This window comes from Lagenorhynchus albirostris, chromosome 14, assembly GCF_949774975.1.
Source record: "Lagenorhynchus albirostris chromosome 14, mLagAlb1.1, whole genome shotgun sequence".
Lineage (NCBI taxonomy): Eukaryota > Metazoa > Chordata > Mammalia > Artiodactyla > Delphinidae > Lagenorhynchus > Lagenorhynchus albirostris.
Window position 1 is genome coordinate 85,744,160 of NC_083108.1, and position 27,461 is coordinate 85,771,620.

Here is a 27,461-nt window from a genome sequence, read left to right on the forward strand (position 1 = left end):
GTATAGTTAAGTTATAGATACGGATACATATGTAGAGACAGAGATAAAGATATACAGATATATAGATACCAATTTATACAGATATAGATGTGTTTTTTCCTGTAGGACTTTTATTGATAATTTTTTCCATGTTTGGAAGGAAGGACCCTAAGGGCTATGTATCCATGGCTGTAAACACACACATACACACACACTTGTGCACACACACACATTCACTGAAGTTGCAAGTTCAGAAATTTGCATGAAGACAAATATTAAGCCCGTGGTTTTCTTGATGGGATGTTCACATATCACATCAGATATTTCTGCTACTGCAGATATTTTTGGTCATCCCAATGAATGAAGATGCTTTGTGAAATCACAAGCCCAGGGCAACTCAACATTAGCCATGATCTATGACCCTGGAGCGTGTTTACGAAGTATTCTGATGAACACCAGCAAGTGGTACCATACAATTATTGTCGCTATTAGGTTATTATTTATGCTGCATTGGTGTAGCTCTAGCAGAAAAAACAGTCGGTGTTTTTTATTACAGCGCCCTGGAGATCCTATCCAAAGCAAAGGCAATTTCCCCAGTAAAGATGTGCAGCGGTAACTCACTGCTGTTACCCGCTGAAAGTGGGTGCTAAATAATTTAATTCTAAATTTGGTAGTCTACTTGGAAATGGGAGATGTTAAATACCAAATATATGGATGTAATAAAAGTAAAGCAACACAAAGGTAAATTAAGGCAAACCTCACACTTCCCCGTGAGACTGCCTAATGGGATTGTATGCGTGTCAGGAAGTGGAAAATGAGTCAGCCTGGGGTATAATTTCAAAGGGAACTGGGCTCATAACTCTCCTTCACTGTAATGCCATCTGCTTGAACGATCACCGCTTCCTTTCCTAGTCTATATGTTTCTAATGGGAGTGATACAAATAAGCTTACATTTCCTGGGACACACTCAAATGCTATTTCAGGAAGATCTTAAAGCGCTCTCTTCCAGGATGCCTGCGAGACATCCTTGCACACCTTCCTCTGGGTTGTCTTTCAAATGCTGGTCTTTTAAGTAGCAGCCGTGTCTCATCCCGTTTATATCTGTATTATTTCAGCATTTTTCTGTGGGTCTCTTTTTAGAATTCCTAGAGTGGTATCATACTGTACATGCTATTATTCAAGTTTCCCACTCCCCTTAACATTACATTTTCAGGTCAAACTGAGACAGGCTGGGAACTGGGACCTGGGACCCTCTGCTGCACTGCTTGCACCTGGACAAACCTCTCCTTCAGCAACAAAATACAAAGAAACTATAAGGGACTAAAAATAACCGCTCGGCATGAGCAGTTGGAGCAAATGATGGACAAAAAGATACAAAAACACCAAAAACCCAACTGCCACTTCTGAAGGGCCAGGAGCAGAAACAGGGTGTTGGGAGCAAAAGCAGGGCACTGCGCACGCCCCCTGCACTCAACACCACCAAAGGGGTGGGCAGACCTCCTAAGCCACGCCTCTGCCCCAACCCCTGGACCCACGCCTACCCTCACCCCAGATAAGGAACAAGCTCGCCCCCCCTCAAGGAGTGAACAAGAGAACCTGTCCCTTGTTCTCGCTCCCCACTACTGCAGCAGGGGCCCCAATAAAGGCTTTCCTGTATCTCTTATCAATTTCTATTCATTAAGGAAGGCTAAGAACCCTAGTTGGTAACAAAATTAATGTCGATAAACATTAATCACTACATGTAGGCAATTCTTCATAGTTGCTGCATAAGTTTCAATTATATGAATGTATCATTTTTAAATCAATTCACCTTTTGATGGATATTCAGGTTGCTTTCAACAGTTAGCTATTTTTTTTTAATGTAGCCATGAACACTCTTGTGCACATCCCTCCATATCCACGGCTAAGCTTTCACCTGGAGGAGAGGTACCTAGACCTGTCATTTTAGGGTCACGTAGATGCATGTTCTAAAAGTCAGTAGCCAGTAGGTCCTTGTTGGTTATTTATTTAATATATAGTAGTGTGTATATTTTCATCCCAAACTCTTAATTTATCCCTCCCCCTCCCCTTTGGTAACTGTAAGTTTATTTCCTATGTCTGTGAGTAAGGACCTACTGTATAGCACAGGGAACTATACTCAATATCTTGTAATAACCTATAATGGAAGAGGATGTAAAAAAAGAATATAAATATTTATATATATGTATAACGTTGCTGTACACCTGAAACTAACACATTGTAAATCAACTATATTTCAATAAATTTTTTTTAAAAAGTCAATAGCCAGATATTGATAAGTATCTCTCCAAGGAGGACAAACCATTTTATAATTCCGCCAACAGTGTATAAGGATTCTGGGTTCTCCCTTATTCTCAGAAAAACATTTTATTATTTGCATCTCTTTTTCTGCCAATACGATTAGGAGAAATGATATCTTGTTCTATTGGAAACAATACCTTTGTCTGTTGTATCCCTAATGCAGAAGTGATGAAAACAAACTTGAATGGAAATGCTTCTGACAAATTCTAAATGTAAAGACGATCTTAAAAAATGACACAAATGAACTTATTTACAAAACAGAAACAGACTCACAGACTTAGAAAACAAAGGGGAAAGGTGGGGGGAGGGATAAATTAGGAGTTTGGGATTAACGTACACACACTACTAGATATAAAGTAGATAATCGACAAGGACCTACTGTATAGCACAGGGAACTCTACTCAACAGTCTGTAATAACCTATATGGGAAAACAATCTGAAAAAGAACAGATACATGTATATGTATAACTGAATCACTATGCTGTAGACCTGAAACTAACACACTGTAAATCAACTATACTCCAATATAAAATATAACAAAAGAATAAAGACAATGGGGAACCTTTGCTCACACTTGATACAGGCTCCATGTACAACTAATGTAATTCATCTGGTACTTTGAGAAATTGTCAGGAAATAAAGTATAATCTTTCATATCTAGGAGGACTTGGGTATATGTGCCGCATATACTATGTAGTCACATTAACAACTTAAGGACAATTAATAGATGGGTTTTCTTGAACTGTTTTTTTTTTATATAAGATGCATATTAAAAAGTTTTCTTTTTTTTTTACATCTTTATTGGAGTATAATTGCTTTACAGTGGTGTGTTAGTTTCTGCTTTATAACAAAGTGAATCAGTTATACATATACATAGGTCCCCATATCTCTTCCCTCTTGCGTCTCCCTCCCTCCCACCCTCCCTATCCCACCCCTCCAGGCGGTCACAAAGCACCGAGCTGATCTCCCTGTGCTATGCGGCTGCTTCCCACTAGCTATCTATCTTACGTTCGGTAGTGTATATATGTCCATGCCTCTCCCTCGCTTTGTCACAGCTTACCCTTCCCCCTAGAAAGCCCAGAGATAAACCCACGCACATATGGTCACCTTATCTTTGATAAAGGAGGCAGGAATGTACAGTGGAGAAAGGACAGCCTCTTCGATAAGTGGTGCTGGGAAAACTGGACAGGTACATGTAAAAGTAGGAAATTAGAACACTCCCTAACACCATACACAAAAATAAACTCAAAATGGATTAAAGACCTAAATGTAAGGCCAGACACTATCAAACTCTTAGAGGAAAACATAGGCAGAACACTCTATGACATAAATCACAGCAAGATCCTTTTTGACCTACCTCCTAGAGAAAGAGAAATAAAAATCAACAAATGGGACCTAATGAAACTGCAAAGCTTTTGCACAGCAAAGGAAACCATAAACAAGACCAAAAGACAACCCTCAGAATGGGAGAAAATATTTGCAAATGAAGCAACTGACAAAGGATTCATCTCCAAAATTTATAAGCAGCTCATGCAGCTCAATAACAAACAAACAAACAACCCAATCCAGAAATGAACTGATGTTCTTGACTGATTATTTCAAAGTTTGTCTGGTCACATGCAGGATTATGTAAGAGTCTCACAACAGTCCAGCGAAGGCTGACATTGTTGGGGCCGATGGTACAGAACAGGGTGTTTTGCCCCTTGTTCCGTCTCTGGTGAAATGTGAGATGGCTACTAGCATAAAAATGAGAAATGAATATTAGATTTCCTGAATCCTACACCCATTCTCTTCCTACTCTCTGTGAAGGCATTATCTTTCAGATGGTAATATGTATGACTATTACAATCCGTAAGAGCCAATGATAAGGATACTGAAAGCATTTAGGGCATCAGAAAAATCCCACTCACCACAGGAAAGACATAACATTTTGATAACTTTATACCATTGTCTCAGGTTTTGTTGTTATCAAACTCAGGTTCCGGATGTCCGTAGAGCTGAACTGTCTTGCCGAAGACAGACTGCTAGAAAATACCTCTAATCAAATTATTATATTAATTAAAAACCTCAAGATCTTTTTTTTTCCATCACTCGATCTGTTATCCTGAGTCAAGAAGCAGTAAATTGCAATCATTAAAACTGCTTTCTAAAGCAAAACTGAACATTTTTAAACAATCTATAATATCTCCATTACAAGTAATTTTTGCCCAGAACAACAACCCAAAAAAAGGCCAGATTTTTCTGGCTTCAAATTTGGACAAGTCAGCAGATGAATTAAGCATCCCAAAATTGTCAGTATGCCACTCGGCGATGACAAGGACAGATGTCCAGACTCTATTAAACAATCTTCCCAGCCACGCTGCATTATAACTTTATTTATTGTTTGTTTTCCATATCTTATCTTTTCCTAATTAAAAAAAAAATCTATGTTTACTATGGGACTTTTCCAAAATACAAGTAATATTGCCATCATAGACAACAGCCTGACTGAATATCTTCTAATTTTCCCTGTCCTATATTTATTGATAAACAAAATTGGTATTATCTCGTAGGCCCTTTTGTAATCAACTGATTTTCATAACAGATTTATCAAGATATTATTCATATGCTATAAAAGTCACCATTTTAATGTTTACCATCCAGTGGTTTTTAGTTGAACAACCGTCAGCACTATTTAATTTTAGAATATTTTTATTACTTCTGAAAGAAACCTCATAACCATGACCAGAATCTCTCCATTTTCCCCTCCCCAGGCAACCACTAAGCTACTGTGTCTAAAAATTTGCCTCTTCTGGACATCATGTATAAATGGAATCATACAATGTATGGTCTTTTTTGTCTGGTCTATTTTACGTAGTACCATGTTTTCAAGGTTCATCTATGTTGTAGCATCTATCAGCACTTCTCCCTTTTTTATTGCCAAATAATATTCCATTGCATGAATAGATCACGTGTTTGCCCACTCATCTATAATATATATATATATACACACATACACACACACACACACACACACACACACACACACATATATATATATATATATATGAGACAAATGCTGCTGTGAACTTGTGTGTTCACATGTGTGGACATTTGCTTTCAGTTCTCTTAGGTGTAGAACTAGTAGTGCCGAATCTTATGGTAACCAGGTAATCTCCAGCTGTTCCTGTGGTCATTCTTTCTATATACTCTTGCTTGACTGGTTTTCAGGTGTTTCTCTTATTTTCACCTCTTTCTCATTCTCTTCTGAAGGTTCTCTTTCTCCTAAAGTTTTCTCTCAAGTTCACTGATTTCGTTTTCTACAGCAGCAAATCCAATAGACATGGAGTTTCTCACCCCATCTTTATCTCACATGGCTTCTTCTCCTTGCGGGCTTCCTCTGTCTTTGATGATACCATGCTTATTTTGAATCTGAGACCACTGATCAATACTTAAAATCATCTCTATTTCATGCACAAAGTTCTGTCTTTGTCTCTGATACTTAAGAGTTTTCCCCCAAATTCTTATGGTTATATTTTCATATGCCTATGGGTTTTCTGCCTGTTTGGGTATCTGCTCCAAAGGTGTGTTCCTCACCCAGTAACGGCCTTTTATTGTTACTGGTCCAGAGAGGAAACCTTGCTGGCTTTGACATGTCCATGCTCACCTGTACCAGCACCTACTGGCGATATTAGGAGGTAGGCCTGATATATATTTTTTTTAATGCCTGGGTATCCTCCACTCACATTCCTGGTCCTTTTCTTTTTAATGCACAATTAAGATTGGCGATCTTTTCATCCTCCTTCAACCCAGTCCTGCAGTTTTCACAAACGCTTCTCTATGTTTCTAACATACACATGATAACTTTTCTTATTTATTTAATTGGAGTATAGTGATTTATAATGGTGTGTTAGTTTCCGATGTACAGCAAAGTGATTCAGATATATATGAATAAGGTTTATTACAGGATATTTAATATATTAAATGTACTTAACAAGCACGGGCAACACCCTGATTGAATATCTTCTAAATTTCCCCTGTCCCATATTTATTGATAAACAAAATTGTTATTGTCTCTTTTCCATTATGGTTTATTACAGGATTTAATATATTAATAGTTCCCTGTGCTATACAGTAGGACCTTGTTGTTTATCTATTTTAAACATAATAGTTTGTTTCATATACACTAGTTTGTAATCATAACTTTTCCAGTGCATTGCTAATGTGGATCTTCACACCCTTATTATAGTTCACTGGAAATTTCCATGGGAACCTGGTAGAATGAAGGAGATAGTTAGGTACCATGCTCTTTCCATCATCCTATTGGAAACCCCACAACATTTATTCTTTATAGATTTCTGAGATCAAGGTTTCTGGTTCCCCAACCCATCCAGTTTGCTTTTCTCTTTGGAGCAGAAAACTGATTCTGAGTTAAGTATACTGCTGCCTGTAATACATGATGTTTCTCACCTCCCTCTGAAGTCTGGTGTGGCCATGTGATTAAGTCCTGACCAATGAGAGAGAGGCAGGAGAGTATTGGGGGTTGGCATGAGTTTCTAGAAAAGTTCCTTAAAAGGAACTGATCCAGTGGTGAAGGCTCTTTTCTGTCAGTTTTCTTTAGCCTGCAATGCAGATGTGATGACTGGCGCTCCAGCAGCCATATTAATCTATGAGGATAAAAGCCATGCATTAATATTGTGTTAAAGAAAGATAGGTGCCTGGGACCCTGACAGTACTGAGGAGTTGCCATGCCAGCCATGGCCTGCCTACATCAGGGCTTCTTCTATGTGACAGAGAAATAAACCCTTACTTTAAGTCACTTTTTTTTGTTAAGTCACCCTTATTAAATAATCAAACCTAATCCTAACCAATGTATTATGAGACGGATTTATCATGCCAGCATACATTTTTCTGAACATACATTCATGACTGCAATCTTATCTCTGTATACTTTAAATATTACTTTTTATTTATGACACTCATGTTACCACTTAAGCTATATTTGTTTTAAAATGAAACATGTTGTAATGGGGAAAACCAAATCTGAATCCATATTGTATCTCTTTCTTTTACTTTAACCTCTGTATTCTATTGCTTTTGCTACAAGTTAAGAATTTGCCTAGACCCTGAAATATACAAGACAGCCCATTCTCAAGGCTCTGACCTGTAAAGGTATAACACTTTTCCATTCGTATAGAGATAAAAAGTTGCAGAACAGAGTGTAAGGTTTACAGAAACAGGGACAGTTGCAAGAACAAAGGATTCCGGCACCAAGAAGTGTGGCGCAACCAGCCACACCCCTCCCCTTTTAGTATAAAAGAAGGCTGAATTCTAACTCGGGTTAAGATGGTTCTTTGGAACACTAGTCCACTGTCTCCTCGGTCTGCTGGCTTTCCGAATAAAGTCACTATCCCTTTCCCCAACAACCCGTCTGTCAATTTACTGGTCTGTCGTGTGGTGCGCAGGCCGAGCTTGAACTCGGTAACAAAATTACCTATAAATAAATGGAAAAGCGGTATAGTAAGAAGGATTATAAACAGATAATTATGAAAAAGGATTAAATCAAACTATGCACTCTTGCTTGTCTACAATCTATTAACAAAGGATAGAGATTTTATAGACATATTAGCCCCTAAAAGAGAAGAATTTCTCTTCAATCAGTAGTCTTGCTGGAGAACTGGAAAGCACATATGTTTCTGTTATTCAAGTCAAATATTTGACCCCATTTCTCTGTACCACCTAAAATCATTTAAATAGCAACTGTGGCAAACTCTGGAAAATGCTCATCTGTGCAGAGAAGAGCAAAGAAATAAAAAGTACATGACTTTTGTTACACATTTATCTAAGTTTCCATAGTGCTCTAACAGTGAGCAGGATTCAGAAAACGTCAAATGAAATTTGATGGATGGAGCATAGTTAGTTATCCTCCTTCTGTTCCATAATATTTCCTGGCAATGCTTAGGCAAAACAGATCTGATTGATAGCTGTGGGTAACATTCAGATATTAATACTGTGATGATAAGGCTTTCAAAAACCAAAGTTCTGGGCTTCCCTGGTGGCGCAGCGGTTGGGAGTCCACCTGCCGATGCAGGGGACAAGGGTTCGTGCCCCGGTCCGGGAAGATCCCACATGCCGCGGAGCGGCTGGGCCCGTGAGCCATGGCCGCTGAGCCTGCGCGTCCGGAGCCTGTGCTCCGCAACGGGAGAGGCCACAACAGTGAGAGGCCCGCGTACCGCAAAAAAAAAAAAAAAAAACAAAGTTCTTCAAAAAGCAAAGGATGTATTTCAACTTAGATAAGAATCTTCACTCACTCCTGTTGAGTTCATCACTAGCACAAGTGTCTCCTTAATCCATAAAATTACACGTGTCACAGGGACTTAACTTCCTTAAGACGACTTCACAATCCATGGTGAATTATTACCAATACACAATCCATGACTCTCAAGCTCATTAAGGCTCCCTTTTTTGCACCCTGATGATCTGATTCTGACTTTTTAAGAATAACTGAAAGTCAAAGAGAGTGGGAAGAATGTATAAAGCAAAACAGCTTCTGAAGCAAAACCTACTAATGTGAAAACATCCACTCCATAATACATTCTCCAATTATCCTTCAAAGAAAAGAGAAACAGATCTTCTCCCGGTCCGTTCGCGATCCCAAAGAAGGGAGCATGATTCTTCTGTATTTAATTCCATAAAGACAGAAGCGAAATAAACAATTTTGAAGTGAGGATAAAGGTTGAACACAGAAATGAATATATCATATTCAAAAAAGTCTATTTTAACTGTATACATTATATTAAGTGCTAATACATGCACATAGTGAAAAACAAATCAGAGTCCAAATGGCTCGCAGTAGAAAGTAATTAACGTTCAGCACCCTCCCCCAACCTGCCAGCTCCTCCAGCAGAAATCACAGCTGCTAGCCCCTTTGCTCCTTTGCTCAAAAAGTATTCTTCTCTGGGTTTTCCCCAAATGGGGCATCAATATAGACGCTGTTGTGCACCTTGCTTTTTTGAACAGGTGTATCAGAGGCCATTCAATACATGTACGTACAGATTTGCATCATTATACATAGAGTAACAGAGATACAGTCTAATTCTAGAACATCAGTAAACAAATATTTATGGAGAGCCTCATGTGTCCCAGATGCTGCTGTAGGGACTGCAAACAGCTACCAACCAGACCGACACAGTTCCCCAACTAAAAGAGCTTGCATTCCACAGCTTCCTCATTAAGCAAAGCCTTCCTGGCTGCAGTGTAAGAACTGGATTCCAAAAAAAGAATAAACCTCTGCACCATCATAACACACGTGAGTACATAAATCACATAAAAATGTACATGTGTATATAGGCACGTATTTAAACACCTATATCACATATATGTTCTGTATACACAAACTATGTATAGATATACTATATATAGACTATGTATACATATATGATGTATTATAAAGACACATAATGTACTGTATATGCACATATAGTATTCTATATATACACGTACACATATATTACATACATAGACATACATATGTGTGTTTGTGTATGTCTGTGAGTGTACATATGCTTCTTCCATCATCTAGACCCACAGCAGGAAACAGAAAACTGACTTCAGAATCTACAGAGGTAAGGAATATTCTCCACGGTGAATGGCATGCTGATGCCAGCCCTTTGAAGGACTAGGTTGATAGTCCATTCGGGGAATTTGTTTCTTAAAGAAGATACTGTTACAGATAAAAGGGGGAAAAAATGGCAAGGACCACACATATGTATGATTTGATATGTTCTAGAGCTGTTGATTTTTTGTTTCATTTAAGGAAGTGTTAAAACCCCTTGGGAGTGCCTGCCTTATTTGATCCATGAAAAGGCAGCTTACACTTTATACCTTAATGGGGATGAGCTGCCCTTGGAAAGTTTCCTTCTTTCTCCATGCCCAAGACGAACTGAATGAATACTTAGCCAGAAATTTAATAAAATGTTTCAAAACGGTTCAAATCTCTCTGCATTTCATACGTAACACTACAATCACTACTACTCCCACTAACCCACAGAGGAAATAGCAAGAAGAAACACGAGGGAAAATCAGCACATTGGTTGAGAATTCTCCCAAATCCCCCCACTCTTTCTGGTAAAGAAGAGTAAAATATCTATCCATCTATCATCTATCTATCTATCTATATCCATCTCGTCTACCTATCATTATCTATCTACCGAGCTACCTACCTATCTGCCTACCTATCTATCCTTCCTAATTTTTGCTAACTTCGCAACACAAAGGAAACCTTTCATGGAGGTGGCATCTTAGTTCCCAAATCGTATCACTGGCACAGACACCTTTGGAAGTGAGCTTATTTGTAAGCTCATGAAGGTACTCCTGTGGCACAGCATCACTATATAAACATTTGGGGCAGAACTACACATACAGACTTCTTCTTTGCCCCCTCTCATCTGCTCTACGAGCAAATCTTCAAGAAAAACATCTTGAAACACTGCTCACAAAAGCAAAGTCACAGGCCAGAGCTTGACAGTTGCTAACCCGAATCCCAGAGCACCCACATGAAACAGAGGAGCACAGAGCGAAATCCACATCACATCACCCCCAAACTGGCATCCAGTGCTCTTTGGAAATAAACCCCCCAAAAGCAGAAGAGCCATCAGCTGAGATTCACGACCTCTATATCAGAATAAATAATGGAAAATAAATATTTTCCAAACACTGAGCTATAAAGTTCAAACAGCTGACTCCTGAAATAGTGCTACATACCTAGGACTGGTCCATTCGTAATTATTTCTATTGCCAGCAGTATAGAGAGCAAAAATCAACCAACCTGAAAGCGGCAAAAACCGATCGGAAATATTCTAGAGTCACAAATGAGGTTTGGGAAACAGAAATAAACCAAGAACCACTGAGCTTCCAAGTCTCTGCCCAGCTGTGAATAGACTGTGTCTAACTTGGTGGGTATCAGAGACAGCGTCACAATTCCCTATAATTCCGCAGCAGATCATTTACAGGTCCATCCGAAAATCCCAGCACAAAATGCAATCCACGCGTCATATGTAAATCGACACGGCAAACGTGCAAGGCGCCTTTGTGTGCCACGAGATCTACAAGCTCTGGGTGTTTTGTTTTGTTTTACAACAAACTCTTGTTTGAAACGCTTGCCAAATGGGCCATTTTATCAGAACTGCCCAGACTTCTCGTTTTACCTAATCATCTGGGATAGAAAGAGGCCGTGTTGCAGTGGAACATCATTTCGAGATAAATGCCATTTGCATGGAGTAGTCCCTGCAGGGGACTGGGAACTGTGCTGGGATTGTACGTAGGTCCACTGTGAATAACAGCCCACCTTTTTCCAAGTAAAGGATTCTATCCATCTCACCTGGAAGCACTAATAACACAGACGACGCTCCCCAAATGCAAACCGCGGTGAAAGTAACTGTCAGCAAAGTTGGGAAAAAGGAGGCCATCGTTGCAGCTAATCTGAATATATGGCAGGCCACTGGGACTCACCTGTTTCCCGAGCCCGCTGATTTCTTCTGACAAACGATGACAGCTGGTGTGTACTTCCCAGCGTAATCCATGCTCTTCTTAACCTCCCACACGGAAGGGCTGCTGGCTCTGACCCCAATGATGTTCATGCCTTTCATCACCTTTACCCTGTTGGAGACAGCAAAACGCACAGCTGAGACGGCTCTGGGGCATCCCTGAGTTACCGCTGCTTCTCGGGACACAGTGTACTTAATGGCCCATTGTCGCCTGCCAGGTGTAAGCTCGTGTCTAATAGAATTTAATCACACACTGGCAATCCCCTTCCAATCCATCTGCCCTAATTTTCCCCCCCGTCATTCCTTCCTTTAACAGAGGAGCTAGAACAGTACACTGACATAGGCAAGCATCAGTCACATAAAGAAACAGAGTAACGCTGTGCTAGTGGAAGGCTTTACTTTTAAGAAAATTAACTGAATACCCTCAGACTGTTAAAACTAAATAGAAAAAGGAAATTCATTAACACTGCAAAAGTGGGATTAAAAATGACAATGCACATTCATTGAATGCCTTTTCCACGCCAGGCACTGATGGGACTGTTCCTCTGTATTATCTCATCTAATTTCCCAAGCAACGTTCCAAGTTCAAAGGTGGGGAGGGGCTGTGGCTCAGACAGGTTTGGGAATCATGATGGTTCATCGCAAAACACAGGTGCTGAGAGGTGCACAGAGGCGCCTGACTTCCACGCGTGTGCCCCTCCCATGACATCGTCATCATCGTCGTCATCAGCAGGACCATCATCCCATCATCATCACTATCACAACAAACCAGGCGCTCTGCTGAGTTCATGGCACTCTTATCTCATTTCACTCTCACACACGCCCTGTGAGGTCAGTACCATTTTAATTTTCACTGACCTGCTGAGCAACCAGGGCGATCAGGTGGCAGGTGACCCAGGATTTGAAACGGTTCCCAACCACAGCGCCGGTCCAACCAGGCTCAGTGCTTTCCTTGGCATCACATAAAATGTTCCGGTGCTGAAGCCACTTACTTGACCTGCTCAAGTCCTTCGTTACCCAACACTGGCCAGTACCTGTCCTGAGACCTAACATCTGCTCAGACTTTAGACAAATTTGCCAAAGCAGGTGTGCCCTCCATCACAGACTTGGCTTACTATTTCTCTCTTCCATTCACTTATTCCTTCCTTCCTTCATTCACAGAAAGGAACAGGTGACACGCTTATAGGTTTTTCTCGAGGATATCAGAGAAGCCGGATGAGAGAGGCAGAAGGACGTGCAGCAAAACTGGTTTCCTAGTGTGCCCTAATGTCCAGAAGGAGAAGAAAGGTTCTGGGGGTGGAATTAATCACCAATGCCTAAGGATTTAATCAACCATGACTGTGTAGTGAAGCCACCATTAAAATCCAAAAGGAGGGGTTTCAGAGAGCCTCCAGGGTGGTGAAGAAGAATGCCACTACGTGCCACCATGCTGGGCTCCAAACTCCAGGAGGACTGACGTTTCTTTGTTCTCGACCTCACATATATACACTACCAATTGTAAACTAGATAGCTAGTGGGAAGCAGCCGCATAGCACAGGGAGATCAGCTCGGTGCTTTGTGACCACCTAGAGGGGTGGGAGGGAGACACAAGAGGGAGGAGATATGGGGATACATGTATACATATAGCTGATTCAGTCTTTTATACAGCAGAAAGTAACACAACATTATAAAGCAATTGTAGTCCAATAAAGATGTTAAAATAAAAACATATATGGAATGGAAGGGATATAGTAAAAGGACAATGCAATACATCGCAGACAGTTAGATGTATAAACTGCTGCAAAAATTCATGTTTCCTGTTGTGTTTTCTTTTCTTAGCCCCTTGAGGAAAATAAAAAGGGTTTTGAAGCAAGAAAGCCAGGGGACAAATGGGGCAGGTTGATGGGTGACTGGGTGGGAGATGCTGCCAGGAGGGGCAGCCTTGGAGGAGGTACACTCCCCAGATTTACAACCGTGGTGGCTGTATGAGCACAGAGGCAAGGAGGGGGGTCCTGAGGCCGTCTCTTAAATCCTCACTCTTATCATCAGAGGAGATGATCCAGGCCACCCCCTGATATTAGGATCAAGGCGGGAGGAAAAGATGATGTGTTTAGGGCTGGCGCTTGGCGAGCAAAGGACGTGCCTAACAGAACTAAGAACGCTCTCTCCCACAGAAACAGCTTGAAGACATATTGTGCAGAAGAGTTAACACTGCAGCTCTGAGACCACCGCCCTGGAAAGGCCTACTGGCAAGGCTGGCCCCTGAGTGGCATCTGGAAACTTGGATTTCAGGAGGGGTTCCCCAACTCCTTAATAAGAGGGGAACACGGAGCTTCTGCTTTTTGTACAAACAATATAGCTGCTGCTGGACACCTGCTTTCTTTCTGGTGGTCTGGAGGTATGGTGCCTGTCAGGCAATGGTGCCCAGGGGACCCGCCCCCAGTAAAAATTCTTGGCCCCCACGCTTAGATGAGCTTTTCAGACAGACAACAGTTTACCCCTCTTGTCACAACTCATTGCTGGAGGGGTGAAGGTCATCCTGTATGATTCCCTGGGAGTGGACTTTACTGAGCTTGTGCCTGGTTCCCCCACACTGTGCCCCATGTGCCTTTTACCTTTGCTGAATTTGCTTTGTGTCCTTTTGCTGTAATAAATCTTAGCAATGATTATGACTCTACACTGAGCCCTGCTGAGTTTTCCTAGCAAGTCACCAAACACAGGGGTGGTCTTGGGGACCCCAAAACACATACTGATTTGGTCTACAAAGACAAGAGGAATCGCTTCTCACACGTGGCCCCCAGGGCTAAAGGTAGCATTTTTAGAAGGTGAGTGCCACGTAAAAATGTTTTGTGTTGTAAATAATCCTTGCAGAAGCCAACGTTTTGAACGCAGTCATTTATAAATTGGGAATTGCATGCGCAGGCCAGAAAGCCATCTGACCTTTTGGTGACACACGCTATGATTCCTCATTTAAATTGTAAGCAAACTAGATGGGGTGATGAAAAAAAGTTCAATTCACTATGGACAGCTGCTATTATATTAAGATGAATTCTAAGTGCTGTCCCAATTACTGTGTACTGGAATTTTCCTGAATCAAATTTGCTTTAAATAAATAGGTCATCAACCTGGATTTGGCAACCTTTGTATTATACAGGAGCTATCAGTAGCTAGGGCTTTTCTGATACAGAATGGGCTCTTATTTTTCTTACATTTTATTCACAGGTAGGTCACTTGGAATTCAGATAATGTTTCTCCAATGAATCATTTTTAAGTTCTTAGGAAAGAACACGGTTGCATATTTAACCCAGAAGTACCCGATATCTGTTGCTAATAATTCTAGGGCAGCTACACAGAGTTGTAATTTATAGCACTATTTCTCAGGGGAGATTCTGAAATTTAGTGCAGGCCAATAGGAAACTGTCTTTCGTAGACACAGTGTTCTCATAAGAGAAGACACATGTCTACGGCATACTTCAGATGTTCTGAACTGGATAAGGTGTCCCTGATCTGTACAGCAAGAATGAATGTGTGCAAGAAATCGAATGGTTATTTCTCAGAGACACTTCTATGTTATACACTGAACACGGTTTATGTTGGGTTCATAGTTTTGAAACACTTAGAGCTGTAAGTGGCGGCGTTTTGGAACTATTAAGATAATCCTTAGAGCATGTGAAATTTGGCTTCACTGGGTCTGAACCAAATGCTAATTACTTCCTTTGTTTATGAGAGCTGAGTTACTTACATTCATTAGTGCAAGTTTTATAACCTACTTGTGGCTCAATAAATATAGGTTACACTGACAGCTTCATTACACAGAGATAAACATAGCACTTGATTTCCAAAGACGTTTGTTATATATTTACACTTAATAATATATCTACTATAGTGATTTGGGGGAAAGCCATAATTTCCCCACCACAGAATGCACATGCACTGTGGACTGGAACAAACACTGCTTGACTTAAGGATACATTGTGTTCTTAAAACACAACAGAGCTATTGTGTGTGTGTGTGTGTGTGTGTGTGTATGTATATATATACACACACATACACACACATATATATACACACACAAATATATCCATACGTAGACATATATACAAATGCAAACATAAAAACACACGCATATATGCACACAAATATAAACACAGAGATATACACAGACATATACACACATACACATACAGATATATATACACATACATATATACACACAGAGACATATATACATGGACATATATACACACAAACATATATATACACAAATATACACGCATATACACACATATAGACATACATATACACACATATGCACACAATGACATATACACACATGCACACACATAAACACATACATATATACACGGACACACATATATACACAATGGACATACATGTAGGCATAATACGTATATATACACATACTCATATATACACACATACATATATACACATATACACAACACATATACAGAGATATAGAGGCACTCACATAAACACACATTATGCATGCATATACACACATACATATACACAGACACATGCCCATATATACACACACGTACACACACACATATATGTGTGCATGTGTGTGCTCCAAGCACAGTATCCAGCAACAACGGGAACAGCCAGCAGCGTGGGATCCGAGCTGTGGTGTACACATTTTGTTTCTGCTCCACCACATCCCACCTCTCATATGCTGGGTAACAGAAGGATGCAACACACTGCCAGGTGTTGTGGGTTTAGTTAGTGGCATCCTTTCCGATTAACTGATGGGAAACCTGTCTTTCCCCACTGGGAAATTATCCACATTTAGGCACATATTCAGAGTATTAAAAATTGCTATTGGAAAATTATAAATGTTTATACTATAAACCTGAAAATATGCAATAAATATGAATGAGATTTTTTTTAATTAAAAAAAAAGCCATTCTAGAGCTAAATGAGTCCTGTACATAATCCTCAGTCTTTCCAAGCATCTGGTTTTCCTCTGACTCTCAGTTCATTCATAAGAAGGTTCCAGGGACCCGTCTTTCCTAAGGGCACAAATTCAGAACAGATGTGGTGAGTAGAAATAAGACAGATGGGGCTGCACACCAAATGGGAAGCACACCCGCAGGATGAATATGGATACCAATGGTTAGAAGCTTTGGAGGATGTGACGGTCGTCCCCTACCAGCACCCCTCCCCCGACCAAAACTTAAGATATAAATGCCTAAAGCAGGTCATGAATAACACTAGGTGAGTAAACCAAACCTGTCTTTTGTTTGCTTATTTGGTCACTGGTTCATTCAACAAACACTTTCTGAGTCCCACCTGTTTCCCAGGCATCATCCACAGTACTGGAAAGTCATTAAGAAGAAAACATACACGCTTCCTCTTGACATGGAACTAACATTGTAGTGGGAGAGCCAGAACACACACACACGCACTCACACACACATTTATTATGTTGGTAAGTTCTATGAAGAAAACGAAAGCAAGACAGGGAGATGGAGAGCCCAGTATGGGTGGCTATCTTAGAAGATTGATTTTATTTTATTATTCACAAAGCTGCAAAATGGCAAAGCCAGCAACCAAACCATATGGGCAAGTAGAAGGGAAAAGGGTGTACTCTGGGGGGAAACTTTGCCACCCCAAAATGTGGCATTCAGATTATTTCAAGGCGAAAACAAACATGACCCAAAAGACTTAGGAAGAAACTTTGACCTTCCCCCTAACTGCATGAAGAATTTTGATAGAGGAGCTGTTACAGGAACTGAGCTGTCCCCAGAGACACCTGCAAAGAACATGGACCAGGTGTGGTGAGGGGAACTCACAGAGGTCAGAGACCTCGCCGTGTCCCACTGCCCCTGCCTGGCCCAGCAAACATCTGTTCGCCAAACATTTGCTTTTCCATCTCCGTGTCAGTTGCCTTCCTCCCCACTAAAGTACCGAACTCCTACCCCCAACACCCTCTCTTGTCTTTAATCGAGGATGGTATTTAAGGTGATAGCTTTGGCCATACTGGCAACTTACTCAGCTTTTGTGGTCTCTCTCCTGTACACATGTGATTAAACTTTTGTTTGATTTTCTCCTGTTCCTCTGTTTCATCTCAATTTAATTCTTAGACCAGCCAGAAGAACCTAGAAGGGGAGAGGAAACTCGCCCCCTCCCCAGCAATACACATTGGATATCTTTGCCTGGCATGTGAGCGGGGAGTACAATTCTCCTTGTTCCTACTGAAAATAGACCAACACCCAACAGTCAGGGATGGTATTCAAATATTCCACAGCTCATTATGTGAGAGTCCAGTTTACGGATTCCTTGGGAAAACCAAAGCCTTGATATAGACAAGGTCGCTTAACACAGCCTCCCAATAAACGATGGCTGAGTTGGGAAGAGGTGGAAAAGGAATGCAAAAGATGTCGCACGAGCACATCACATTTCTGGAAAGACAGGGCAAGTTATTTGCCTCATTGGTACCAAATCATTAAGTGACCACACTCTCTGAACTTCCCATACGTGCATGATCAGAATAGGGCCACCTCATTCTTTAAATGCTACTGAATCTCCCATCGTGGAGTCATCAAATAAATCAGCAAACATGCAAGAAAAAATAGTCCTATTCTTTGTCGAACGTAATGAACTCTACAAGATACGGTGGGCCAAGTCCATAACGCCCAGTAAAAACTCATTTTTCTCATTATTATTATTATTTCCCTTGTTACACAGAAACCCGGACACCTATTTTGAATCAATTTTCACTCTCCTTCCAACTCATCCATACAACAGTCACTACCCAAAGCCCCGGTTTTCCTAAAAAAGCAAAACAAAATGAAAAAAATCCATCTGTGCATTCTCGTGGGAGGTGGAAGACGGAGACTTGAAGTTCACATTGGTCTTAGAAGTTCCATATTTCGCCAAGGCCATAATCTCAGCAGAGCAAGCAGGAGGAGTATTTGCAGAATAGCAAGTCTGGGTGGCCTTCCTCAGTAACTAGTGTTTGGGAACATTAGGCTCTCTTCCCTGTTCCCAGGGCACCGAGAGGCGCTGGGGGCTGGGATGTGGCTGGTTCCCGGGTTTGGGCTAAGACCTAATTTTATTGTCTCTTATGAGTCCCAATCCTCTAATTTCACTACAGCACATAACAGAGCAGGACTGCTGTTTTCTCTAGGCTTCAAGGTTACCAGGGTTTTAGAGGGACTGTTTAAATATACTTCTTTAATTAAAGGAAACATTCTAAACTAAAACCAGAACTATGGTTAACTAACATATTTTCAGGGACCCTTTTCTGAGGGATGGTTACTTTTTTCTCGTTTTAGAAATATTTTTATTATTTTTTAAAAATGCATTTATTTAATTTTTTTTGGCTGCGTTCGGTCTTCATTGCTGCACAGGGGCTTCAGTAGTTGTGGCACGCGGGCTCAGTAGTTGTGGATCGCGGGCTCTAGAGCACAGGCTCAGTAGTTGTGGCGCACGGGCTTAGTTGCTCTGCGGCATGTGGGATCTTCCCAGACCAGGGCTCAAAACCGTGTCCCCTGCATGAGCAGGTGGATTCTTAACCACTGCACCACCAGGGAAGTCCCAAGGGATGGTTACTTTTTAATTAACATTTTTTACATTGAAAATAATCATACAGGCATGTTGGTGAATGTTCCAATATTACAAAGGGGGAAACACAAAAAGTTTCACTGCAGACTTCTATCCCCCTACTTCTCCCCAGTTTAGTGTCCATTTTCTGGGTGATCAACACATTGAGAAATGTAGATCTTTAAAAAATACCAATGGCAACACACTGTATGCACTTTTATGCATCTTATCTATACATATACTTAAAAATGTATCTTGTAGTATGTCTATATCAGCACTTAAAGATCCATTTCCTTCTATGCGCTACTCCAGTGTGCAGATTTATTTGAACAAAATCTAATTGCCTGGTGTCATCTGATGGACCCATAGGTGGCTTCCAATCTTTGCTACTACAATCTGTGCTTCAGAGAATTTCCATACACAACCAGCTTTGCATGCACACACAGCAGGTCTACAGTGTAAATTCCTAAGGAAACAAATTGCCAAGTCAAAAGAGATGCCCATGGACAATTTTGATAGAACTTTGCTAAATCACCACTCAAGGAGATTCTTCCAATTTGCACGTTCACTGAGTGTCTTAATGTGTCTTTCTGATCTAATAAAAACAATATTTCATCAAGTCTGAGGGGCACTGAGTATTTTTTCATATCCCTATAATCTTTTTTACTAAATGCCTGTTCACATCCTTTGTCCATTTTTCTATTGTTTTGTTGGTCTCGTTTTTCATGTCTATTAGAAAACTGATTAGTAAGGAAATTAGTCCCTTGATCCATCTGGAATTCATTTTAGTGCGAGAAGTGAGTGAAAGACGGATCCAACTTTACTTTTTACCCACATAGTTTCTACCGGCACTATTTATTAAATGATTCACCCAGTAACTGTTGATTTAAAATGCCATCTTTAACATGCACTAAATTCATCTTTTTAGCCTTACTTTGGCCTCTCCGCCTGCTTTTATCGATCTGTCTGCCTTCTCATGCGTCAGTACCCAAATGTTTTACACACAATAGCTTATGACGTTTTACTATCTGGCTGGGCTATTCCCTTCTTATTCTTTCCTTTTCTTCAGGAGTATCTTGATGCGTATTTTAAAAGGAATCATTTCTGTCGGCACATTTTCAAAGGTGGCCTTTCAGTTTGCAAGAAAAAAGAAAAGAAAAGAAAAATGTGCTCCTGTAACATCCCTCTCTGAAACTGAAGCTCATACGTGTCCATCAATTATGAGGGGTGATGGCCACAGCAGAAGTTACCTCTTCGAAGGGTAACAGGCAAGTGTGCTGCCGTTGGGCACAGGGTGACTGCTGGATCCGAACACAACACCGGCTGCTTCACACACAAGGTTCTTTACAACAGTGATAGCCTTCCAGGGATTTGTGGTTTGCCTTGAAAGTATTCCAGTTCTTTGGGGAACAGCCTTGGGTCCATGGGGGGCTACCCTTAGCCAATCAGCACACTTCCTCCTTCTGGTCACAGTGGTCCAGTCCAATCAGACTGATGGGCTCAGGAATTTTCCAGGATCTACAAGAAAAGAGCCACCCCCTGCCCCCCACTGGATTCTCACCCCTGACCTAACCAGAGCCTTGGGAGGGTGTGGAACTTGAGCTATTGTGCTGTGCAGGGACCAAGCCTGAAGTGACTCCAGGAGCCTGGAGGAGAGAGATGGAGTCTGGCTGGTCCTGGAGTCCTGACTCCAACGGTTAGAAAAGAACGGAGACCAGGCTTGAAGATTCCTCAAGCAGACAAAACCATTTACCCACAACAGCAAAACGAAGTGCAGCCTCTTTCATGAACGTAAGCGAAACTGAACTTGGCTTATGTCTTGTAAGTGCCTCTGATCATCACAAAAGAAACTTAAGTCATCTGCCTAAAAGTGATGTAAGATCATCCCTTTGAACCAATCCCCTGCCATCTGGAAACCCCCGTGGTAATAACCTATGGTTGTTAAGGTTAAACCATCCTCATGTCCATGTTATAAGCCAACACGTACCGACATGCCTCTGAGCTTCACATTCATTTTGAATTTGAAAGCTCCCAGTTGGAGAACTGTTCTCAGAAGCACGATAAACTCTTACTAAATACTCTTCAATTGATCTGGTGGCTTTAACTTGCTGTTTCTGGGTTTTTGACATAACCACGTCTGAAGCAAGATCTACGCCTGCCTGTTTGTTACCAATTCCCCATTAGCTATCATCCATCCAATTCTCCTCCATCCCACATTTTAAATTTTGTTTTCATCATTTTGAGTTTGGGCTTTTTTTTTTTTTTCGTTTTTACCTTTACTTTTAAAAAAAATGTGATAAGAACACTTAATGTGAGATCTACTCCATTAACACATTTTTAAGCGCACAACACCATATTTTATTCATTATATCTAAAAAGACTGTATTTCCAAATACAGTTATCTCCACAGGTACAGGGAGTTGGGAATTTAGGGGGACAGAACTCAACTCACAGAAAGGTCAGTTCAGTGGGTTCTCTGAGAACTCTAGTGGACAGCCTTTTATTAATGCAATCCCACCCAAACGTGATAGACAATTAAAATTTGTTCTACCCGATATTCTCCAACTAAAAACTGACTAGAAAGCGTCCAGTGAATCAATTAGTGAATGTGTCTTTGCTTAAGACTTTAATGTTTAAATAACACTTTTTAAAAATTAATAAACTTTACTTTTTAGAATGTTTTAGGTCTACAGCAAAATTGAGCAGAAAGGAGAGAGATTCCCTGTGTACCCCTTGCACCCCTCCGCACACAACCTTCCCCCACCAACGTCCCGCAGCACAGTGGATGGACCTACAATAACACCTCATCATCACATCTCATACTGTGTTTCTGGACAGAAAAATCAATACACCACATAGAAGAATCTTGTCCAACAAAGAGAAGAGATGTGTGGTTGCCAAGAGGGAGGGGGGGTGGGGGAGGGATGGAGTGGGAGTTTGGGATCAGCAGATGCAAACTATCATATGAAAACTGGATGAACAGCAAGGTCCTACTGTAGAGCACAGGGGACACTATGCAATATCCTGTGATAAACCAGAATGGAAAAGAATAGAAAAAAGAATGTATATATGTGTATCACTGAATCACTTTGCTGTACAGCAGAAACTAACACAACATTGTAAATCAAGTGTACTTCAGTTAAAAAAAAAAAAAAAAAAAAAAGAATCCTGCCCAGAAAATGGTATAATTTTGCAAGGGCAGTTATGGAGACAAGATGTAGCCTCATTTTACAGATGAAGAAACTGAGGCACAGAGAAGTTAAGCAAGTTGCTTAAAGTCCCACAACTAATAAATGGTAAGAGCCAGTTCCAGGAGCCCTACTCTTACCCACTACGTTCTACGACGACTTTTCTCTCCCCGTAGGGTATCTTTTGGCCATCTTGACAGTCCGCGCCCTCAGCTACCTTCCCTGTCCCTCTAAGGACACGTGGGGACTTGGCCCATGGACACCTCTATAGCACACAATTACCATCAGGCTGACATAAATGTAGACCTCGCCTCACCAAGCCCTGACGATCAGGTCGCTGAGTAACCAAGCCTTCAGACAATCTCCTCTCAGAACCCAAACGCTGCTTGCTAGCAGAAACCCTTCTGGCCTTGGACTTCCTGATGACTTTTCTGGCAAATTCCTCTCTTCCTGATCAGGGTTTCTCTGCCCCACTGGTGGCAACAGAGACACACAGCTCACCCTGTTCCCACTACCTCTGGCTCCTTTCTTCTTTCCACAGTCCCTCAGGCCCACATTTATGTCCTCAGAGGAGGTATTTGGTGTTTCCACATCCTCTTCTCCCCCTCCCCCTATATATTGTGCAGTATAACACAATCTATTGATTGTATCTGTCAGGCCTCCCTCATGGCGTGTGACCAAGGCACGCTGGGATCAGGAATACTGCCAAGAGATTCTTCTCTCGCTCCATAAACCTGACTTTCCAACGGATGGTCTCTCTGAGGACAAGAGAATCCCACTTTGGAAATCAGGACCTGAATATCGACCCTTTTTATTTCTCTCTTTGACTTCCACGCTGTACCATTCCCTGCCACGATGCCATGGGGTGGCTTCAACTCTTCCAGCTCCCACCTGAATTCCACACCTGTCAGTTGCCTTCACGTGTTATTGGCCAAAGCAAGTCACGTGACTACACCGACCTTTAAGGGGGTGGGGTGGGGAAAGCTGATCCTACCATCGGCCATTCTTAGGCAAGCAGGTGCCTTGAACTAAGAAGAAAGTCGTTTACCCACACGAAAGTATTTCCAAAACATTATCAACTTTCTCATTTTACAAATGAGAAAATAAAGACTAAAAAGAAATTAGAAAGACTGGCTGTTTCCTTAGAATACCTGAGTGGCCTGTTAGACACATGAAGGAGAGGGGACACTTAGCACATGCACTGTCACTTGCTGAGCATGGCAGTTGGTAGGGCTTTACTCAGCTTTTCTTCCAGGTACGAGGTAGGATTTACTTCTCCACTCCCCTTTGAAGTGAGGTATGGGCTTGTGGTTCTGGCCAATGAAATGTGGGCTAGAGGGGCACGCATCACATTTGGTGAGGCTGGAGGAGTTAAAGCATGCCCCCAGTGACTGTGAATGCTCCAGATGGTGGCTTTCCATCATCTGGGACCCCGACTGAGGATACACCAAAGCAGAGGCACCAGCAGATGTGTACTGTGACAGAGAAATAAAACTGCGGTTTCAAAGCACCGAGGTCTGGGGGTTGTCTGTTACAGCAGCATAACCTAGACTATACTGTCTCTTACAGAACTCCTTCTCTGACTCCTTTTCCTAGTAGCAGGTAAACTGAAAGCTTGAGTAAGAATCTGTGAAGGTTTACTCAGGCTGGATTAGGTAAGAGGTAACTGACCTGGTAGTCATTGGAAAGATTTATTCTTTGGGTAGAACAGAGAGAATTTTCCAGAATCTATGGCACTCACTGGCTGAAAAAGGACACATTCCATTTTTAAAAATGTATTTTATTGAAGTATAGTTGATTTACAGTGTTGTGTTAATTTCTGCAGTACAGCAAAGTTATGCATATATATATATGTTCTTTTTTGTATTTCAATAGTCCTGTAGAATGTGGCAATATCTTTCTTTTGATGCAACTTTTTATAAATTAAAAAAATTTTTTTTATTTTATTTTTTATTGAAGTATAGTTGATCTACAATACTGTGTTAATTTCTGCTGTGCAACGAAGTATTTCAGTTATACTGTACATATATATATATTCTTTTTCATTATGGTTTATCACAGGATATTGAATATAGTTCCCTGTGCTATACAGTAGGACCTTGTTGTTTATCCATTTCTAAATATAATAGTTTGCATCTGCTAAACCCAAACTCCTAATCCACCCCTCCCCTTTGCCCCCTCCCCTTTGGCAACCACAAGTCTGTTCTCTATGTCTGTGAATCTATTTCTGTTTCATAGATAAGTTTATTTGTGTCATATTTTAGATTCCATATACAAGGGATACGTGCCGTTTTTGAAGCTAGTTATTATTCCACCGTGATGTGTTTTCCTGTATTTTTATATGTAAAACAATCCTGATAGAGAAACTTGATGCTGAAACCTTGGGAGCCAAAGGTGAGGACTTAATCCCTCTGCTTTCACACCTGGAAAGGGGGGTTTATTCAACAAGGGAAGGCTCAGGATTCCTCCTCTCTGATTGCCCCCCACCACCCGGAGACTGTTCTTTTGTGCTGTAACTCCTGAGACTCCTGAGCGACACTGAAGCAGAATCCTCAGCGGCACACCTGAACCAGCTCCTCTGTTGACACTGCGTGGCGGCCCTGCACAGCCCACAGGCTGCAAGGCTGGTATTCGTCAGCAGCCGGCTGCTTCACTTTCTACAACACTTAAGGAACAATTTCACAGCCATTACCACCCTGCAATCACGACACTGTCTGGAAGCTAAGTATTAAGCTGGTTGCAAACTACAAAGCAATCCAGGCGAGGTGAAGACAGACACTTTGATAAATAAGGAGGGACAGCTTGTACATTTTAATCAGTTGACTAAAATCTCCACTCAGCTTCACTTTCATCACCTCAGTCCACTTGGTGTTTAGCAGATACGGGAGATTGTCTTTTCCAAAGATGACCCCAAGAGCGTCTATCTCCGGTCCTATGTGCCCTTCCCACACTGGGGGCTTGTCTCTCTTTCCATGAAGGAGGAAGGCTTGCATGGAGGGTGAAAGAGACGCTACGAGACTGTGAATTAGGTCATAAAAGATCCAGCAGCTTCCACGGTCTTCCCATGATGCTGAGCGCCCCCTGAGCAGTCTGCGACTGCCACGCTGTAGGGCAGTCCCACCGCTAATGAGGCCATGCGCCAGGGTCCTGGCTGACAAGCCCAGCTGAGGTCCAGGAAAGAGCAGACATCCAACATCGGGCATGTCTGCAGTGAGACTTCAGAGGATTCCCTCCATCAGTGGTCTTGTCTGACCTCTTTGAAGCCCTCCTGGTTGAAGCCTCAATGATCATGGAGCAGAGACAGTTACTGTGTATACAGCAGTCCCCAGCGCCTGACACACAGAATCCACCAACGTAAGAAAATGACGGCTGTTACAGCAGCAGGTTTGGGGTGCTTTGTTACGTAGCACAAGAAAATACAACAGCGTTCTGATGCAAAACCGGAAAACCTTTGCCCGCCTGTCCTTGGTTTCCATTGGAGGCTAGGCTCTACTTGGGAAGATGGGTCTCTCCCTCGGAAGTCATAAATGGCAGCCCATGGACTGAATTTAGCCTACAAGTCTCTTGTCTGACATCGTTTTATTCCATTTTGAAAATCTGAACCAGTTGTTCTAAAATTAAGACTTTTCTGGGACTTCCCTGGGGGTCCAGTGGTAAAGAAGCCGCCTTCCAATGCAGGGGACGTGGATTCGATCCCTGGTTGGGGAACTAAGATCCCACATGCTGCGGGGCAACTAAGCCCACGCGCCACAACTACTGAGCTTGCACGCCTCAGCTAGAGAGCCTGTGTGCCACAGCCAAAGAGAGAAAAACCCTCACGCCACAACTAGAGGGAAGTCCGCGCGCCGCAAGGAAAGAACCCGCATGCCTCAACGAAGATCCCGCATGCCGCAACTAAGACCCGATGCAGCCAAAAATAAATAAATAAATCTTTAAAAAAATAAATAAATAAAATTAAGGCATTTCCTTTAAAAATCCACAACATTGGCTTGTCTTGAAACATAGTATTGATATAATAATACTTGATCTGCTGCCTTAAACACCAATCGGTTGAGACCGCCACCTGTAAATAGTACACGTGTTCTTCAGTTTTCCATGGTCTCCACCATCCCCTAGCGATCTCCAAACACAAACATCTTTCTTACACCCAACCAACCTGAATTAATTCACTCAATTTTATTACCTGCCCGTCCCCTGAAGGCAACTGAGTTTGGGACCCCTGCTTTTGCCCTTGGAACGAACAAAGGGTCCGATGTTGCTTGTGCATCAGCAACTGTAGAGTCTAATGATTTAAGTACAGTCCTGTGACATTAAACGACAAATGGAACTTAACATCCTCTGATATTCTGGTTGAGGTGATGAATATATTACTGGAAAGACAGAAGTAACATACATGGGCAGAAACAACAGGAAGTCCTCTTCTGACTGGGAAGTCCTTGTACAGAGTTTAGTGAGGCGTCTCTCCTGCTCTAAATTCCTTCCCATAAGATTGGAAAGGAATATGTCTGTTGAGGCCTGAGAGTCAATGAATAAACTGTGTTTGGAAAGAAACATCACAAAGAAACGAGCAGGGTGAACCCATGTGTTACCTGGACAACTTCCAGACAAACCATTCTCCCTATTCCTGATGGAGTTCCAGTCACTTGAATTATGCTCTCCTCTAGCCCTTCTGTGACTTAAAACATCCAGTCTTCCAAACAGTGTATTCTCCCCAGCTACTTTACCGTCTCTCTGTGTCCTTCCAAGACACCAAATATCCCACCAGTTCTTAGGCTGCCAGTGAAAACAACGCCAATAGGAATTGCACCATCACTAAACCCATCACAATGCCTTCTTGCCCAACTTGGAAAGAGAAGCTGATTATACAGAACTTAAACTCATTGTTTACTCGGGCTCAACA

General features: G+C 41.6%; 1 protein-coding gene across 1 annotated transcript in view; it reads right to left on the reverse strand.

The window, feature by feature from the left end:
- Positions 1-27,461, reverse strand: part of TMEM132D (transmembrane protein 132D) — a 636,308-nt gene that overhangs the window by 342,364 nt on the left and 266,483 nt on the right. The window contains exon 3 of the mRNA XM_060120789.1: positions 11,788-11,934. Within this exon, the coding sequence (XP_059976772.1) occupies positions 11,788-11,934 (147 nt within the window). The remainder of the gene's footprint in view (positions 1-11,787; positions 11,935-27,461) is intronic.